Genomic DNA, 20,328 nt, shown 5'->3' with positions numbered 1-20,328 from the left:
TGTGTGTGTGCGTGCGTGCGTGCGTGCGTGTGTGTGTGTGTGTGTGCGTGCATGCGTGCGTGTGTATGCTTTATTTACAGACATAACCAAATAACAAAAACCTGACCAGAGTAACAAAAAAGTTGTTACTTTTGCCTCAAAACACAAGACTATGAAGATATAACAGACACTTACATTCATTTATTATTCGGATCCATCCCTCTCACATTTTATAGTGTCATATTCCACAACTTAATTTAACAGTCATAAATCTGTAATAGCATTGAAAATTAACCACTACAGCCCAGCCACACATTTCAAAATAATACATCCACAAGCACACTTATAAATAAAAATATTATAGACACCTTAACCCTCTATGGCACGGTGTTGCCTCCAGAGCTTAAATGGAGATGCGGATGAAAATGGATATGAAAACTTGATATGATAACTTGATATGATGGTTTGGTAATACTTGTGTTCCACTATGGTACAATGTTGCCTGAGAGCAACAGCTGGAAATCAAATTAATTTTTTTATTAAATATGAAATTTGTAATACATTAAAAACTGGATAAATGTGTTTGTTCAAGTGTCTGGTTAAAGAAATTTATGTTTTCAATAAATAGCCTATATATATTTTTTCTAAGTGAAGATGTCAAATGTTTAAATTTGTCTGTTGTGGTACAATGTCGCCTTAGGCAACAAACTTAAAAAAATCAAAAAAATAAATAAATAATTAATTAAAAAGTTTATTGATATTGTTATAGTGTCCAATTTTTACACTCACAAATAAACACCACAAATATTTGTTTCTCTCATTGATATCTATCATATTGCGTACCATAGAGCTTACACAAATAAACATCACAAATATATGTTTCTCTCATTGATATCATATTGGGTACCATAGAGGGTTAAATGATCTGTGAACAGGGAATACTCGGTCCCTGGTTTGCTTTAAAATTTAACAGAGATGGTACGTTTATTTGAATAATTCATTCATAACATAAAGCCAAAGATATCCAGAGAAAAAAGTAACCAAAAGTGAAGAGTGCAGAGTCAATATGTTGGAGATGTGAAAAGCCATTAGCCCATATACAGTCATGTGTGTCAGAATAAAGTCCAACGACGGTATTATGGACCAGAGTAAGGCTATACACTACCATTTAAAAACACACGTGACATTGAGGTCAGATAGATTATCTGTCTTTATAAAAAGACAAAGAATAATTCTAAAATCTACTAAAATAAATAATATAAATCATTATGACGAGAGTAGTGTCTCGCACCAGATTGTTTCATAAAAGCAGACGGTCTAAACGCAGAAAACTATCCAGCAGTGTTCACATTAAAAATATATACCGGTCCATCCCTCTCAGAGACTTTTCAAAAGCATGCATGATGTGGTAATCCCAATCTGTGCCCATTAGAGAGAGAGAGAGAGAGAGAGAGAGAGAGAGAGAGAGAGAGAGAGAGAGAGAGAGAGAGAGAGAGAGAGAGAGAGAGAGAGAGAGAGAGAGAGAGAGAGAGAGCAAGGACGAGAGGGAGAGTGAGTGGGTAACAAAAGTGTGAGAGAGAGGGAGACAGAAAGCGAGAGAGTGAGCGAAAGAGACAGACAGAGTGAGGGGGCTTTTAAAGGATTTGACAGTGATTTGTAGAATCACAGTTGTGGAATGTTCGGTCTCTTCCAGCGTTTTATAGTTTCTTAAAGCTCTCAATACTTTCTACATTCAAATCTCACCTTAATCAAATGAATCTTTAGATTGTCGTTGTGTGAGAAGACTGTGGAGTGAGGACATTTTAAGATGAGAGCTGAAGACTCGGATGTTGGGGACATCTACTGTCGTGCTTCAAAACCATCCAACTTCAGCTCCAGATGGGCTCTCACTGGCAGCTGCATCAGTCGGTGAGACATTTTTAAGAAGCGAATAAATTAAAAATCGTTATGCCAAAAAATTGAATGTAAATTCCCTTAAAACGTTGTAAAATGTTGTAAAGATGTCTGTTCAGGTCTCGCGAAACATGGTTAAGAAGCAGTGCTGCTGTTGAACACTTAATCAAACGGGTGTGCGTGTGCGACGCGTGTGTCTGTCTCCCCGCGGGAACTTCAGCTTTCAATCCAAATTTAGCAATTTTTCCGCTCACCTGTTGCTGAACATGTATCAGTTAATTTGCATAAAATATTAATATGCTTGCCTATACATGCCCTCTATTCTCAGCGGCCTGTTGAGTGCGAAGACGAAAAAGTAAGTTAATTTTCCAGAAGACAGACTTTGGGTTGAAATAACCTAGAATAATTTTTGATTTGTAAAATAAAATTATTAATAACAAACTTAGGCTATACACAGGATGTAAAACTACATGTTGTACTTTTTTTAATGTAGGCCTACATCATTATGATATAAAGAACCAAGTTGGTTGGTAGACTTTTCATTCTTTGTTGAATAATCCTGGTGAAAGAAATAGAATGGGAAAAAATGGTAATTAAATATGAAAATACTGATTTTAACTAACTATTTTAAGTGAAAAAAAAGTCAATATTGTGGGTTTGGTTGGCACAGTGTCAAAAAAATGCAACCAAACACAATGCTGTGTGTGTATATATATATAGCATTATTATAATAGTTAATCAATTCTATTATATTTAATAGAAAAGTGGGGTTGGTTGGTACAGTGTTAACAGTAGGAAACAAACTTAAAAGATGCTACCAAACACAATGCTGTGTGTGTGTGTGTGTATATATATATATATATATATACAGTATATATACATTGCATTATTATTATTATAGTAAATTAATTCTATTATATTTAATAGAAAAGCTCTCAACCAGCTATAATATTGTTGTCTCTTGGTAATATCAATGAGTGTGGGTCAAGAGGTCAAACATTTACCTGCACCTTTAATGCACAATCACACAATCTATCTGCAAAGCAGTGCTGTCGAAAGGCATATTTGTGCATCATTTTCGTGTAAATCTTTTGTCTCATTTCTCCACAGGAGACACAGGTAGAGAAGAAAGCATTGTGCTGTAGCAGAAGAACCAGCCCCTTGCATGGCAGCAACTATGACATCACATCTACACGCATCATCACTATGCCATCACTACAAGATCAGCAGGGCACCCAGACAACACGTGGGCTCCCTGATTCACGTCATGTGGATAGTGATGATGGGATTTACTCCAGAATCCTCGGCCTCCTCCTCAGGAACTCATTCCATAAAGATCGAGGGTGACATCACTCTTGGAGGGCTTTTCCCGGTGCATTCCAGGGGCCCCGCTGGTGTTCCATGTGGGGAAATTAAGAAGGAGAAGGGGATCCATCGTATGGAGGCCATGTTGTATGCGCTGGACCAGATCAACAGTGACCCAGACCTGCTGCCTAACATCACCCTGGGTGCCAGGATACTGGACACGTGCTCCAGGGATACATATGCGCTAGAACAGTCCCTCACCTTTGTCCAGGCCCTCATCCAGAAAGACAACTCAGATGTTCGCTGTTCCAATGGAGAGCCTCCCATCATTCCAAAACCAGAACGAGTGGTAGGGGTCATCGGGGCTTCGGCCAGCTCAGTGTCCATAATGGTGGCCAATGTTCTTCGACTGTTTGCGGTGAGGGATCATTTTTAACTTCATTTGAATTAACTACATTTTAATGTTGATTCCCTCAGTCTCAGGCTCAGCAAATGCTTAATTTAAGGCAAGACATTACAGGTGAATAGTTCAAACAAATAGATATCGCCATACTTTCCCCAGTTTATTAATCACAGTACATTAAGACAATTGTTTTGTATTACAAGTTTCTGAAATTGTAGGTTGTTTAACAAGTTTGTTTGCCCATAAAATCTAAGATATTAGGTTAAAATTATTTGGCTTGCTGTCGACTGGAGAGGGGCTCGATGAAGCAGCTTCAACAGCTCTGATATACCTCCCCAGTGGCTAAATGTAGGACATGATATAATTAAAGGGGAAAGGTACCTAAGATGAAGGTGGAGTTTGGGGAGGTGGAGGGGTACTGGAACTGCTGATGCTAGGGAGAGGTAAGCGGCTGCTTATATACTCAGGCTGTTGATTGAAAGATTAGATTGGCTCACTCCTCCCTAACTTACGTTTAGGAACTTCATTTAAATATGCAAATAAATATGCATTCATTTTGTTGACATATTGGAGTTAAAGGATTTTTCAAGGAGGATTCTTTTTATATCAGTCCATAAATCAGAAAATACTGTCAGAAAACAGCCAGAAAAATATGTCACCATATTTTAAGAAATAAAATATTATGAAAGTAAATCAGGCAAAATTTATATGTACAAACCCTTCTCTAAAAGCTTTCGGAATATAGATATTTTACAACTGGAAAGTTTGGTGTAAGTGCTACTGAAGTGGAGATGTCTGATTCAGAGCATGAGAAAAAACACAATGGCTTTTAAAGATATGTATTGTAATTGCAATATAAAGATGCAAAGTGGGAACACATAAAAGTATATTATGGATGTTTTCTTTCCACTAGTCTGAAAGAAGACATGTTATGGAAGCAAAATAGTCAAAAGTGACCACAACCAGTGTCTGAAAAACAATGTTTTTGCCTGTGGTGCCATAAGATGTATGGCTCTTGTTTGGCTCTTTTTAATGTTGTATATGTGTGGCAGTCACTGGATTTCCTTCCTCTTGCATGGTGTTGCTGCAAGCCTGGATTCTGCAGCGCTGCAGATAGCGCAGGGCTACAGGAAGTATAACTAATTCTGTTAAAAGGTTTGGATTGTGTTTCAGCTCACTGGCCTCTCAGCAAGAGCTTCTTAAATGATATAGATTCTTTCTTTATTTTGTTGTAGAGTATCAGATTTTCCTTGAAGTGAGAAGTGTTTTTGAATTACGCACGTCATTGACCTGTGTCCTTAAATCATTGAGAACCACCACTTTGAAATGTGCTGCGTGCATGTCATTTAATTTCAAATCCTTTCTCATTTCTAGATCGTCATTCAGCTTGCAAATCCGACACCTGAACTACATTCAATTTCATTCCACCCTCTGCCACGTTTGATCTTTTTTATTTATTTATCGGTTTTAATCATTTGTGTTCTTTGTGGTCAGCGCTCAAAGCTGCGTGTGCTTTAGTACATGAGCTGATAACCTCGCCCAGAAGTTATTTGCAATCATTTTCAGTCACCATGGGTTCAGGGAAGATAAACAATTGACAAAATAAAAGTGACTCATCAAAGCTCCATTAGGTTTTTCTCAGGACATTATCCCTGGAATTTGTGCATCCTAATCGTATTTTGATGTGGTTGTTCATTACTTTTAGTGATACGTTCTGGAACAGGGCTGGCAATCATATCTCAATTTTTTTTTTTTTTGCCTTTTGATGCCCTTGGACAGTTGTCACACAAATGGAGCAATGAAACCTGAGAAATATTTACTGGAGTAAGTGTCACCCAGACTTTTGTATATCTCAATATTTATATATTTGCTCTGAAATTTGTTATTAAGGCGAGACAAAAACATGGTGACAGTATTTTCTGATTTATGGACTGATATAAAGAGATTTCCAAAATCCCCTCTGTAAAAACCTTTAACTCAAATATATAAACAATGTAAAAAATGATATATAAGAATTTTGAACCTGGCTTTATCCAGTGTTTAGATTTCTGTACTGGAAAGATATGCCAATTATTGCATATTTAATTAGATTTTTTTTTTTTTTTTTTTACATAGCATTTAAAAAACTTTGATTAATCAACAGGGGAAGTATGGCGATATATATTTGTTGAAATTTGTATCCTATTTTACCCTGGTGTCTTAAAATTTTTTTCATCATTGAAATTATAATACAGCTAATTAGATTCATGTTTAATGCAAGTAAATCACAATTAAAATCTTAAAAATAAGATTCATAATTAAATACAAAATTAACAAGGCATGTCAAGGGAAAAATATATTATTTTTAATTGATATAAAACAATACAACGGTATATAATAATAAACATTAATATTTTACTCAATGTTTTTTAGTCATATAATTTAATGATCAAATTAGGGACTTTCATGAATATTTTTGAATAATAAAGAGTTTGAATCGATTCATTGAAACGGGTGTGTATGGACGTACCACAATACTTTAGTCACTCAAAGAATAAACAGCTTGTGTCGTCAAATGTAATCTTGAATCATTTTCTACGTTTATCTTTACAAACTTGTTCATGGCCATGTTCCTCCCTGAGTTCTGGTAAGTGGTAACTGAGGAAGACAGATATTAACTACAGCATTACGGAGGATCCGCTCTCCATTAAAGCCCTCTCTCCAGCTCAGACTCCTGATGGAAAATCAAGCATGAGCCCGGAGAAATGCAGTTGCCGTGTTATCAGCTACAGGCAGCTTCTGTTCTGTGGCTTTAGCTGAATGAGTGTTGGCTTTAACACATAGATCGACAGGGACAGATCTCATTTCAGTCTCTAGATCTGCTTGACCCTCACATTCTCTAAATCAAGGGTTTCACTAGTCCAGAAAAGATTGTTTTAAAGACAACACAAGATGTCTTTACATAAAGATTCATGAACCATTCTATATCAGATTCTTATGATAGGTGGATGACATTCGGCCTATAAAGCATATTTTTGTAGAATTGGATTAAGTGCCAAGACTTTAAGCATATATTTTTTCCTATCTTGTAAAGATGTTACTTTTAAAAGAACAATTTATGATTACATTAACTTTTTAATCAGAAATATTATTTAATTTCCAATTCACCAGTGAAAGTCATTTTTAAGGGTCAGATCATGATGAAAAAAAAATGCACATGTTCACATTTTAAGTGTAGATGCTTAGGGAGCATATGTCTAAAACGAATGAAACACTTCTAGGTAATGTTTGCATGTGACTGCTGTTAATGTTGACATGACTCATGTGTGGAAAGGCTGGAAGGCTGAAATGCTTATGATGCATAGCAACAAGTTAGTATCTTGAGTCAAAATCTTTCAGCAACGTCCTCCTATAGCCACGTTTTCCTTTATATATTTGCATTGATGCTTTGAAATGGCATTGGATGAGGAATGCATTGCAAACTTTGAATATTGTTGTTTCTCATGCCAGACGTAACAAGTGCCTGAACGGTCATGGGTGCAAACTGTAATATATATATATGATGGGGGAGGAGTGGTTAAATCAGTCATAGCAAGTAAGCTAGTAGAATTAAATATATTGTATGGCTTATGGCTGAGAAATGGCAACCTTGTCTCTTGATCTGTCTCTCTCCCTCTGTGCTTAACATAATTTGACTAAAACCCCTCTAATCCTTCCAGATAATCTGTCAAATGGTCCTCTCCCTCTTCTCTCCTTCTCCGGTCTGCATCCACCTTTTCCTCACTGTCCGCTTGCCCGCTTCTTTAAAGAACCTTTCATCAAGCCATACGGGCTCGGCAGACATTAGTCGGCGCAAAGCCTAGCCCAATGACATCAACGTACTGCATCATTAAGAAACTAGCACAACAGTAAATTAATCTTCTCATCCTTTTTTTTTTTATACAAACAAATGCTTTTACAGTGGTAGCTCGTGCCATCTGTATTTTCCCAGGATTTTTATGTGCTGCAGCAAACGCTGCCACTAAAGCTAGGGTTGTTTTGCTGCAGGAGACAAGTGTTTCCTGTGTTTTAGGACATGTCTAAGCAATATTACTAGAGCAAATGTGCTGTTGTGCTGAATATGATTATCTTCAGACATTATTATGTATCATGTGTGATATTTATTTTATTCAACAGTTCAATAAAAAAAAGAGTAACCTTAGACCCAGTATTGCCAGTGACTTTGTCTATTTTCACTCCGCCAACGGAAATAGTTTAAACCAAAGGCACAGTTTTTTAATAGTTCAGCGTCTCTGAGTGACATTCCTGAATCAGTGTTTTCTGAACAAATCGGTGGAGTGAATATTTAAATATTTGTGTCCGAAATGACACACCATACACTATATACTATGCACTATGCACTCGACCATGTAGTGTATGAATATAATGTTATTTTGTTATCCAGCACCCCCCCACATAAGGAAAGCTGCAACAGTTGAGTCCATCAAGTGTCCAACATTCCACCACCCCTTTTTTCGGTTAATTAAGTTCATCATCCGGGGGTTTGAAGTGCACTTTTCTTTTGTGAAATTTTCAGTACACACTTCTCACACTATTTATACTACAAAACGGCATAGAATAGTGCATAAGTACTCGAACTGTGACGCACTAATGACTAATTTCATCCCTGCATGAATCTAAGTGAATGATTCAGTGACTCACTTCATCAAAAATCACGTTCTCTCTGAGAAGGCAATTCTTTTGAATAAGTACTTGCTTTGCGACGTTAAAAAAAAGTATGTGCTGTATTGTATGAATGTAATCTGGATATACCACATTTGGCATGTTTTCATTGTTATGGGACCTTGCAATGTGTGCAATGCAGACTTCAGTATTGTGACTACTCACACTTCGCTGTGAGTAGTAAGTCATCCGGGCACTTTTTGCCTCCTACTTTCGAAGAATGTGAATTCTGCCAAACCGGTAATACTCATCCTGTTTTTCACCTACTTTATAGTAGGGAAGTCTCCATATTCAGATGGAGCCAGTTTTAGATGACCCAACCCCAGACCTGTCCACGATTTTAACCGAGGGGTAACACTCATCCTCCTGTTGTATAACATCATCAAAAATGAATTTTATCAGTCCAGTAAAATCCATTTAGCAGATCAGAGAAATTCATGAAATTCATGTAAAGGACGCAAAGTGAGTTCTGCTGTTGCTCACTGTCGTGTTCTGTATCTTCCATTTTGCAGATTCCTCAGATCAGTTATGCTTCAACAGCACCTGAGCTTAGTGACAACAATCGCTACGAATTTTTCTCCCGAGTCGTGCCGCCAGATTCCTTTCAGGCCCAGGCGATGGTGGACATTGTCAAAGCCATGGGATGGAATTACGTTTCTACTCTGGCATCAGAGGGGAACTATGGAGAGAGTGGTGTAGATGCTTTCATCCAGATATCCAGGGAAGCAGGTACAGAAAAGTAATGAAAAGTGGCTTCAGTGCTTTTAAAAGATTGTATTTAAATCTACATATATAAATCAATATATGTGCTTTGGTTGTAAGCTAATTTAACCTGATTTACCATACCCTGATTTTCCATTACTGACGAGGAATTTATCAGTCTATCCAACGATTTAACACACCTGGTGTTGTATTTGATGAGGAAAGAGGATAATGATCAGGGGATAAAGGTTTCATGTGATTTCCTGTGGGTAAACAAGTTATTATTAGTCACCTAGACTTAATGACAGACATGCTACAGATTGACCGGGATGTTATATTCAATCTAAAGACAACTGCAACCATCATTCTCTTATGAACGTATCAGAGTACTTCAAAACTATTCGTCATTTTAATTTATTTTATTCAGGGGGTCTTTGCATCGCACAGGCCATTAAAATTCCTCGGGAGCCAAGACCAGGAGAGTTTGACAAGATCATCAAAAGGCTAATGGAGACATCCAATGCCAGAGGGGTTATTATCTTCGCTAATGAAGATGACATCAAGTGAGTTGTCTTTTAGTAGTGATTCTGAATGACTTGGAAGCAGGAGATATAGCCTTGGAAAAGGTTTGAAAATGGTTTGAGAATAGATCAATCACACTACAACTGGAACATCAGGAGTCTTAGAAGGAATTATGGCAAATTAATATATTACAGAGTGAAGTTTAATCTAGTTTAATTTGCATTTTGTAATATAAGCCTAAATGAACCTGATACTGACACACACACACACACACAAATCAGCAATAATCAACAAATCATAATGGATCTGATTTTCCTTATCTTTAATGAACCTGCCTTTTCTGAGATTTTTGAATTCATTTATTATAGGCGTGTCCTGGAAGCAGCAAAGAGAGCCAATCTTACAGGTCACTTTTTGTTTGTGGGATCTGATAGCTGGGGAGCAAAAATCTCACCCATCCTGGACCAGGAGGACGTGGCTGAGGGTGCAGTTACCATCCTCCCCAAGCGGGCGTCCATTGAGGGTATGAACTTGTAGCAGTGTAAGATCAACAAAGGTTTCTTAATTTTAAAACAATCCACCCCAAAAATTTAATTTTTCCAATTCAGACTCTGCATTTATGCCCATGTATTAAGTACTTAAGTCAAATCGAGTCACACACAGTATATTTATGTAGCGGTCTATACAATACAGATTGTGTTGATTCAATTCTGTTCAATAACTGTGCAAATGTTGCAGTTAATCAATTATGAAGTTGTATTCAGCTACAAGCAGCTCTACAGAAGGCTATAATGTTATTACTCAGCTCAAGAAAGTTCAGTGTTGATTCAGTTCAGTTCAATAACAGTGTCAATATTATTAAGTTAGTGTCATTATCCAGCTCAATTCGGTTCAAATTTTGTTCATATCCGAAAGTTTCAGTGCAGTTAAATCAATAATATTAAATTTGTCTTTTAAACCCCAACTGAGCAACCCGAACGTGACAGAGGCAAGAAAAACTCTATCAGGTGACAATGGTAGAGGGTAAAAAAAAAAACAGCATATGGTTTCGCAATGATGAGATATTTTCATTCTGGGGTGAACTATCCCTTTAACCTGTTTCTCAGGGTTTGACCAGTACTTCGCCACAAGATCTCTGGAAAACAACAGGAGGAACATCTGGTTCGCTGAGTTCTGGGAGGATGACTTCAAATGCAAACTGACACGGCCTGGAATCAGAGGCGAAAGCGGGCTGAGGAAATGCACAGGCGAGGAAATCATTTCCAACAAATTACTCCCATAAATGCTGTAGTACTTGAATTATCATACATTCTTATGCTTTTAAGATGTGCAAAGCACATCTAAATGGATTATTCCTCCAGCAAAGCTTTTCAATTCCTGTCATGTTGCTTTCGGTTTTTCAGGAGAAGAACGAATCAGCCAGGATTCGGCATACGAGCAGGAAGGGAAAGTGCAGTTTGTGATCGACGCTGTGTATGCCATGGCCCACGCTCTCCATAGCATGCACATAGACCTTTGTCCGGGTTCAATGGGCGTTTGTGACAAAATGGACCCGGTGGATGGAAGAATGCTGCTGAGCTACATCCGTGCTGTCAATTTTAATGGTAAGCCTTCCCAAGGACACAGCTAAAGCATGTGAGCCATTCCAAACATTGTGAACGAGACCTTGAGACAGTCAGAATTTCCGTAATGGCTTTGTATTAATACAAGACTAATGAACTTCACAGCAGTTTGAATGTAAGTTATTATTTCCGAGGAATGCTTTGTTTGAATCTGCCAGGAAGGTTGCACGTAATAAACGTGCACTTCTCGAATCGAGGATATTGCCATTACTGTGAGACTGACAGGTGATAATAGGTGAGGAGTAGTTTCTGCAAGAGGGGAAAGGCCAGAACAGAAGCTGCTGTTTCCAAGGAGGAGGGTTGTGAGTCCCATGGGTTAGTCAGAGTGCGGCGAGAGAGGTCAGCACTCAATCCCAGCCTGAAGAGATCCACTAATGCACAATGCAGCGGCGCACGTACCTCGTCTCTCTCTCCTTGTCTATGATTCTCCCTGGGGCAGCCTCTCTCCAAACACAAGGCGCATTTCCTTTTTCAGCGCTATCTTTCGGTGAAAATCCCTTTTCTTTTCGTCACTCGCTCTTAAGACATTTCTATGAAAAGCACAGCTATTCAGTTTACGCACAGTGGACGTCCTCACGCTCTTGTATGGAAATCTTTTCGGCTTTGAGTGCCTAAGGGGAACAAAACACTGTGTGCAGACCTTGATTTGCGATTCGTAAACTCTGGAACATTAAATTGAGTTTGCCTTGTTGTACCACATCTTTCCTCATAGAATTACATTTTGTTGGTAGCACTTTACAGAAAGGTTCATTAATTAGTTAAATGCATTACTTAACATGAACTAACAATCAAAAATATTTCTAAAGCATTTATTAATCTTAGATAATGTTAATTTCAACATTTACATTATTAAAATCAAAGGTTGTATCTGTTTATATTATTTAATGGATTTGAGCTAACATGAACTAACAATGTTCTAATAACAACTAACATTAACAAAGATTAATAAATACTGTAACAAATGTATTACCATTAGTAATATGTTAGTTAATGCATTAATTCATGTTAAAGGAGAACTCCGGCGCAAAATGAACCTTTGGTCTAATTACACATTGGTACCTAGTCAACCGTTATCTGAGATTTGTTTTCATGATTATCGAATGTAAATAGTTTTATCTCATTTAAACAGTTTAGCCTATAAAGCTAGTATAACGCTAGTATATTGGGCATAGATCAATGACAAATAAAAATCGCTTGTTAATACCACTAACAAGGCTCAAAATAGCCCCACACTAACACGGTAGCATAATGAGGGTCCCTACTTTCAAACCGAAGCATTGAGAACTTTGTAAGTGTCCAGACAGTTTAATAAGAAGATATTTTATACATACAGTCAACTTCGCGTATACAGGCAGGAGCCATCTTTGAAATACAGTCTCTACCAGTCGATCTACGAACGCCGATCCAAGCCTGCTGTTCGCGCTCACCTTATCACAACTTATAGCTCGTTCACATCTCACCAGCGCACTTGGATCGGCGTTCGTAGATTGACTGGTAGAGACTGTATTTCAAAGATGGCTCCTGTCTGTATACGCGAAGTTGACTGTATTAAATATCTTCTTATTAAACTGTCTGGACACTGACAAAGTTCTCAATGCTTCGGTTTGAAGGTAGGGACCCTCATTATGCTACCGTGCTAGTGTGGGGCTATTTTGAGCCTTGTTAGTGGTATTAACAAGCGATTTTTATTTGTCATTGATCTATGCCCAATATACTAGCGTTAAACTAGCTTTATAGGCTAAACTGTTTTTAGAGATAAAACTATTTACATTCGATAATCATGAAAACAAATCTCAGATAACGGTTGACTAGGTAACAATGTGTAATTAGACCAAAGGTTCATTTTGCGCCGGAGTTCTCCTTTAAGTAATGGGACCTTATTGTAAAGTGTTACCATTTTGTCAGTTACAACTCTGTATTTTTTTAAGCAAGCTTTGATCTGGAAAAGTCACCTTCAAAGTTATGCTTGACAATTTTACTTTAAATCAAAAGGTGAAAAAGAACAATGGTTTGCAGAAGCGTGCATGGTCACGCATTAGTACAATTTTATGCCATTCCAGTGGGCCGTTTCTTTTAAATAACTCTGTTGTTTCAAATGATTGCATTTGAAATAATAACTAGTGATGTTGAATATCAAAACCCTGTGTGTTTACTCTGAAGGCAGTGCCGGTACAGGTGTGATGTTTAATGAAAACGGTGACGCCCCAGGACGATACGATATCTTTCAATACCAGCTTTCCAATACCACCAGCCCGGGATATAAATTCATCGGCCAGTGGACCAACCACTTGCGACTCAGTGTAAGCATATTAAGCCCCTTTGTAGTTTGGGACATTTCTGAATGCGTGTTCTTGAAATATCCCCCTCTCTTTCTGTAAGGCTGAGGAAATGCAGTGGTCTGGAGGGGATAAAGTGGTTCCAGACTCGGTTTGCAGCTTCCCCTGTGAGTCTGGGGAGAGGAAGAGGATGGTGAAGGGCGTGCCGTGCTGCTGGCACTGTGAACTATGCGACGGCTATCAGTACCTATTGGACGAGTTTAGCTGTGACATGTGTCCCTTTGACATGAGGCCGACCCCTAACCGCACGAGCTGCAGACCCACTCCCATCATCAAGCTGGAGTGGAGCTCTCCGTGGGCCATTATCCCGGTATTTCTGGCAGTGCTGGGCATTCTTGCTACATCAGGAGTCATCATCACCTTCATCCGCTTCAACGACACCCCCATAGTCCGTGCTTCGGGCCGAGAGCTCAGCTATGTTCTCCTGACGGGCATCTTCCTCATCTACCTCATCACCTTCCTCATGATCGCCGAGCCAGGCTCCGTGGTGTGCGCGTTCCGCAGGCTGTTATTGGGGCTGGGCATGTGCATCAGTTATTCTGCCATGCTCACAAAAACTAATCGAATCTACAGGATCTTTGAGCAGGGAAAGAAATCAGTCACGCCACCAAAATTTATCAGCCCCACATCCCAGCTGATCATCACATTTATTTTGATCTCAGTACAGGTGCGTGTATGTCTGTAATACAATTTACATTCATTTAGCAGACGCATTTATCCAAAACGATCTACCAGATCCTTGAGCAACATACATATTAAAGCTGCAAAAAATTGTACTCATCTAGAAAGTTTTTCACATAACTTTCTAGTATTATCATTACAGTCCCATTTATGTTGAAAACTGTATGTTTTGTGTGTTCAAAAAAGAAAAATTTAGTAGAATTAATAAATAAATAAATAAAACATTTCCAACAAACAAAATCTGAACAATATTCTGCCAATTCCACTAAATTGTTCTTTTTTTGAACACACAAAATATACCGTAATTCAATATATATGGGAATGTAATATATATATCAAACCTTTTGTCAATGTTAATTTCAATTATTTGTATCATTTGTATCTAAATGAACTCTTGATCAGAGTAACTGCTTTGTTTTGTGTTTATAGTGTTGTCACTGTGCTTTATGTCTCCAAAAGATATTTTGGTCTAAGGACTTTTCGTCCATTAAATAATTAAAGAAGCAAGCTTTTGAGTGTAGCGGAGGGGCTGCAATTTCACTGAAAGCTCTTCTCTTTTTGGTGTCCTCCATTAATGGTTGTTTATTATTTGAGAAAACATTTAGAAACATGGTCTCTTGGATTTTCATTGAACGGATTTAATGGTATTAATGATATCATGGACCTTTACAGAAGTTGATTTTGTGTGAACGTTGATTCATGGCTCTTTTCTTCTCACAGCTCCTGGGTGTTTTCATTTGGTTTGGAGTGATTCCCCCTCACACGAATGTCGACTTTGATGAGCTACGTCCCCCCAACCCGGAGTATGCTCGTGGAATCCTGAAATGTGATATGTCAGATCTGTCTCTGATTGGCTGTCTGAGCTACAGTATGGGGCTGATGGTCACATGTACAGTCTATGCCATTAAGAGCAGAGGCGTTCCTGAGACCTTCAATGAGGCCAAACCCATCGGCTTTACCATGTACACCACCTGTATCATCTGGTTGGCCTTTGTTCCCATTTTTTTCGGCACATCACAATCCACAGAAAAGGTAAACTGTCAATAAGATATTTTGGACAGATTTATCTGATATAAATAGAACAGGCAATATAGAACATTTCTATATAGAAAAAATATTATTACATTTACATTTGCATTTATTCATATAGCAGACGCTTTTATCCAAAGCGACTTACAAATGAGAACAACAGAAGCAGTTAAACTAACAATAAGACAACAATATGCAAGTGCTATGACCCTTCTTAGTTTAATCTAATGCAGTACGTGTATTTTTTTTTTTTTAAGATAATAGATATAGAATAGAAGATAAATTGTTAGTATTAATGGATCAAGTGTTGCCGAAAAAATAGATGTAGGTTTTGTTTTTGTTGCAACAATGCATTAATTCAATTTGTTCATATTTGCCCTGACTATGTAAATAAGCACATTCAATTTAAAATGATTATTAATTTTGTCACAAATACATATGTCACTTATATTGCAATCATTTCACGATTGTTTCACTATTAACAGTCTGTGTTTGGGTCTGTTGGCATATTTGATATAATCATCTATATAAAATCCTAAGTCTTGCTTCCATGATATTACTGTTGAAAATTCGCTGGTGTCTGACATTAACATGTTATACAGAAATATGATCTTCACCCTGTAAGTGTCTAGACATACATTTCTCTGGATAAGATGGCTCTGGTTCAGTTAATGATGCTGCAACATTTACTTGTGAATGCTTCAACCATAATCAGATATTAGAAACCTAAAAAACTGTAGCTATATCTGGTTAACATAATTGCTATTTAATTGGATGATGTTTTGTGTTGGACTAAAAGCTGTTAAGATGCTAGCAACACTTAATGCATTTAGTCATTCAATTTTTCACATCTATTCATCCTGTGGGGGATGGTTTTGCTTACAAAGCACGGGGATTTAAAAATGGAAAGTATACTCTGACTAATAGAGAGGTCTTTTAGTGGCCGGTCAACCGCAAAGCTTTTGACCCTCAGGTGGTCTTCAAGTCTTTTCATTTCTTGAAAATGCATGGAAAAATAAAAGACTCAGAGCGGGCTGCAGTGTTTATGTATATATATTTTTTAGATGTTTTTGAGTGCTGTTATCTCACATTTTATTATACCGAGTTTAAATTTTAAAGTGTATTTTTTTTAGTTTTATAATGTTAATAAAAAACAGTTTTAATATTTTCTTGTGTGACAGCGCTTTAGACTTTTTAGAGTGGCAGTCATTATATGGGTGCAGTCCACATAATTTCATGAAATGTAAGACCTCTTTAGGGGCTATTATGATATTTATATTATTAATGAACACAACTGTGTTTGTGCATCTTCGCCAGTTGTCATATATGAATGACTCTCATGCCAATAAACATGCATGAGATCAGGGTTTATTCATTTGGCTCATATTAAAGACGCAGAAAATAGGGAGTCACATCTCAGACCTTAAATCAACCTTACTTGAATACATGATTAATGTATGCAAATTATATGTCGCACTAAGACGGGATACTATAAACTGACTGAATTGTTTGCACGTGGCTGATGTCAGCCCTTTGGGTCGTTACACTGATTACACTGATTTCCAGGGAATGAATTGTGACCATCAACAGAGAGTATGTATATAAGTGTAATGTGGAGTGCTAAAGCCCTGACAGCTGATCTACCACTTGTGATAGGTCGCAGCTGAGGCCAGGCTAAAATATTACTCTTAATCTTTTTTCCGCCCTGAACCAGATGTTCATTCAGACCACCACGCTGACTGTGTCCATGAGCTTGAGTGCCACGGTGTCCCTGGGCATGCTGTACATCCCCAAAGTCTATGTCATCATCTTCCACCCAGAGCAGAACGTTCAGAAGCGCAAGCGTAGCTTCAAAGCCGTGGCCCAGGCAGCCACTGTTTCCACTCATCTCTCGCAGAAATCCAACGACAAGCAGAACGGAGAGACCAAAATTGAACCTGATAGATCCCAATAAAGACCAGAAGGTAAAAAAAATATTTTGTACCTGTATATCTTACCTGTATACTTATTTATTATATATTTATATATATTCACACACACACACACACACACACACACACACACACACACACACACACACACACACACACACACACACACACACACACACACACACACACACACACACATCAACCTTCAGTGTATATATATATATACTATTCAACCCCCTGAATAGAATCCCTCACAACAGCACAAATCTGCAAAACAGATGTTGTCCCAAGCACACCTGATGCAACTAATCAAGGGCTTCATTAGTTGGACCAGGTGTGCTTGAGCTAGAACACATGAAATATCTGAAATGACTAGATTTTTTGAGTGTCACGTTTGATTGCATGTTAGAAATATGGCTAAGTCAAAAGAATCGTCCAAAAAGATAAGAGAAAAAATCATCACCCTTCACAAACAAGGAACAGTATACAAAAAATAGCAAAGGCACAATGTTTCTAGAACACCGTTGGAAGCATAGTTTGCAAGTTCAAAGTTAAAGGAACAGTGGTTACACTACAGAAAAAGGAAGCTATCAACGGCTGCAACCAAATTTCTGAGAAGGCAGGTTCAGAAAAACCCTCAAGTAACTGCAAAAGACCTGCAGAAAAACTTGGTGGCAACAGGCACTGAGGTATCAGCTTGCACAGTAAGGCACGTACTAAACACATGCCAGAACTTGTACATCACTACTGATCCAAAAGCACAAAAAAGTTGGCTCCAATTTGCTCAAAAATCATATAAATAATTCACAGAAGTTTGGGGATTCTGTTCTGTGGAGCGATGAAACAAAACTGGAACTTTTCAGCCCAATGGATCAGTGGTATGTGTGGAGGAAGAAGAACGAAGTATATGCTGAAAAGAACACTCTGCCAACAGTTAAGCATGGTGGTGCTCGTTGATGATCTGGGGCTGCTTTGAATCTTCTAGCACTGGAAACCTGCAGGGTGTGGAAAGCAGGATGGATTCATTAAAGTATCAGGAAATCCTAGGAGAAAACGTTGTGCCGTCAATGAGGAAGCTGAAGTTTTGGTGTCATTGGACCTTCTAACTGGACTAAGATCCCAAGCATACCTCAAATTCCAGCAAGGTTAGTTTGTAGAAGAAGTCCTGGAAGATTCTACAGTGGCCATTGCAGTCACCTGACTTGAACCCCATAGAAAATTTCTGGTGGGATTTGAAGAAGGCGGTTGCAGCACGCAAACCCAAGAATATTACTGAACTGAAGGCCATTGCTCATGCTCATGAGGAATGGGCTAAGATTCATCAGAAGCGCTGCCAGAAGCTGGTGTCTGGTTATACCACTCGTTTTCAGCAGGTCACGACAGCAAAATGGTGTTCTACTAAGTACTATAGATGCTTACCATGAAGGGGTTGAATAATTTTGAGACTGCAGAAGTCATTAAAAAATGCATTGTAAGTTGAATTTGGGGAAACCACTTGGAACATTTCTTGTGTTGAGCTATTCCAATTCCTTTTTTTTTATTTGTTCATTGCAAACAGCTGAAAGTCTGTAAATTTTGCCAATAAACCTGATTTACAATGGGGGTTGAATATTTTCGATTACAACTGTATATATTTATGTGAGTATATACAGTAGTGGCCAAAAGTGATGTATGGAAGGGATAGTTGTTTTTATGCCCTACAAGTTGGCCTTCCAAAATATATATATATATATATATATATATATATATATATATATATATATATATATATATATATATATATATATATATATTAAATATGAGGGAAGAAAAAAACACTAAACTTAAAAAAGGTAAACTGCAGCAACAGGTTTTATTTTACTATGGGGAGAAAAAGGCATATAAAATCCAAAAGCTCACAGGAAAAAACAAATTGACTACAACATAATCAGTTATTAATATTTCCTTGGTTTTTGCATGTGTTCATAATTTCTTTGTATGACAACCTGGCCAAAAATTACGTCTGCACAGTTTGGCATGTTTCATTGCATTATTATAACTAAAACAATTGACTCGCCATATGCTTAAAAACTACGGCATATGCTTAAAAAATCTTGAACTAATTTTTTTTATAATAATTAGTCTGGACATCATTAATTTGTTGTTTTTACAGACAAATTGCATTATATAACATATATGCTATCTATCTTCAGGTGACCAAGGCCTGTGTACATCCTAATGAAGTAGTCTGAGGAGATAGTCAAGGCAAACTGCTGTTTGCTAAATCATTCATTTCGCAACCTCAAATGGACAAGGATCACCAGAGGATGTGCGGATTTGTAATATCTGCAACAAGAGAAGAGTCTGGCTGAGAATAACACTGAAATAATGAATTAATTGTACAATATGTACAGAAATTAGAGGTTCAATGGATTCTTTTTGATGTGGAACTCTCACATCAGCTTTGAGACTGGAACGTATTGTCCCCTTGAATATTTCCCTTGTCACCAGAGCATCACCAACCGAGTTGAAAATATAGATTTGTGAATTCATGATGAAGAAGAACAAAGTCACTGGAGAAAAACAGTAGAACATTTCTTTTACCAGCATTTCTTGAAAGACTAAGTGTTTGCATCTGATGTATCCAAACGGAATCGGACATAAACTTGAGTACAATAATAAGTCACATTCAGTTTCAGTGTCATCTCCATCCTTATCTCCTTAAGTACATATCATAAATGATGACAGAGCTACAGAGACAATGTTGGGATCAAATATGTTTCAACAGTCCAGCCAGTAGAACGCAGACACATGGAGGTTTCACTCTCTTTGAACTCTTTGCTTTCGAAAATGTGCCATAACTTATGTTTCCGAATAAATGTTTAAAGTGTCTTGTGTGCAATCCTTATAATAGGCAATCCTGTATTCTAAATCATATTTATTAAAAATGATAGATTACCAAGAGAAAACAATGACAATCTGTAATGACAACAAAGTTTTGATTAGAGATGTTTAGTTTTATCATGTTTCCTTGAGCTCCCCAAGAAATACTGATTTTTAAACAAAATGTATGCTAATGATCAGTATTTAATGATTGTTTAAAATGAAAATAGTAACAAGTCGACTTTAGAGACTGACGTTCAAATCCTATTATTGTCACATGCAACTAGCATTCAGAGTAGTCACTTATATATTTTGCATTATAGCAAATGGGGAAAAAGACTGTGCATTAAGTACATTGTTTA

The 20,328-nt window shown here is 37.5% G+C and overlaps 1 protein-coding gene across 1 annotated transcript; it reads left to right on the top strand.

Annotated features, from left to right (window-relative positions):
• Nucleotides 1-1,540: 1,540 nt before the first annotated feature.
• grm6b (glutamate receptor, metabotropic 6b) lies at nt 1,541-20,179 on the top strand. The gene is made up of 12 exons (XM_056251463.1): nt 1,541-1,887; nt 2,983-3,595; nt 8,794-9,010; nt 9,411-9,546; nt 9,874-10,028; nt 10,612-10,752; nt 10,909-11,109; nt 13,288-13,427; nt 13,507-14,130; nt 14,865-15,176; nt 16,888-17,137; nt 19,328-20,179. The coding sequence occupies exons 2-11, from the start codon at nt 3,038-3,040 to the stop codon at nt 17,125-17,127; spliced, it is 2,724 nt and encodes a 907-aa protein (XP_056107438.1). The 5' UTR covers nt 1,541-1,887; nt 2,983-3,037; the 3' UTR covers nt 17,128-17,137; nt 19,328-20,179.
• Nucleotides 20,180-20,328: the final 149 nt, after the last annotated feature.

The sequence above is a fragment of the Rhinichthys klamathensis genome, unplaced genomic scaffold, assembly GCF_029890125.1.
Source record: "Rhinichthys klamathensis goyatoka isolate OS25496 unplaced genomic scaffold, OSU_Roscu_1.1 h1tg000082l_1, whole genome shotgun sequence".
NCBI lineage: Eukaryota > Metazoa > Chordata > Actinopteri > Cypriniformes > Leuciscidae > Rhinichthys > Rhinichthys klamathensis.
This window is presented reverse-complemented; position numbering and strand designations above follow the sequence as displayed.

Coding starts and splice junctions, on each gene's coding strand:
- grm6b (XM_056251463.1), top strand. CDS start 3,038: ATGGCAGCAACTATGACATCACATCTACACGCATCATCACTATGCCAT. Junction 3,596..8,793: donor ATGTTCTTCGACTGTTTGCG/GTGAGGGATCAT, acceptor TCCATTTTGCAG/ATTCCTCAGATCAGTTATGC. Junction 11,110..13,287: donor CCGTGCTGTCAATTTTAATG/GTAAGCCTTCCC, acceptor TTTACTCTGAAG/GCAGTGCCGGTACAGGTGTG.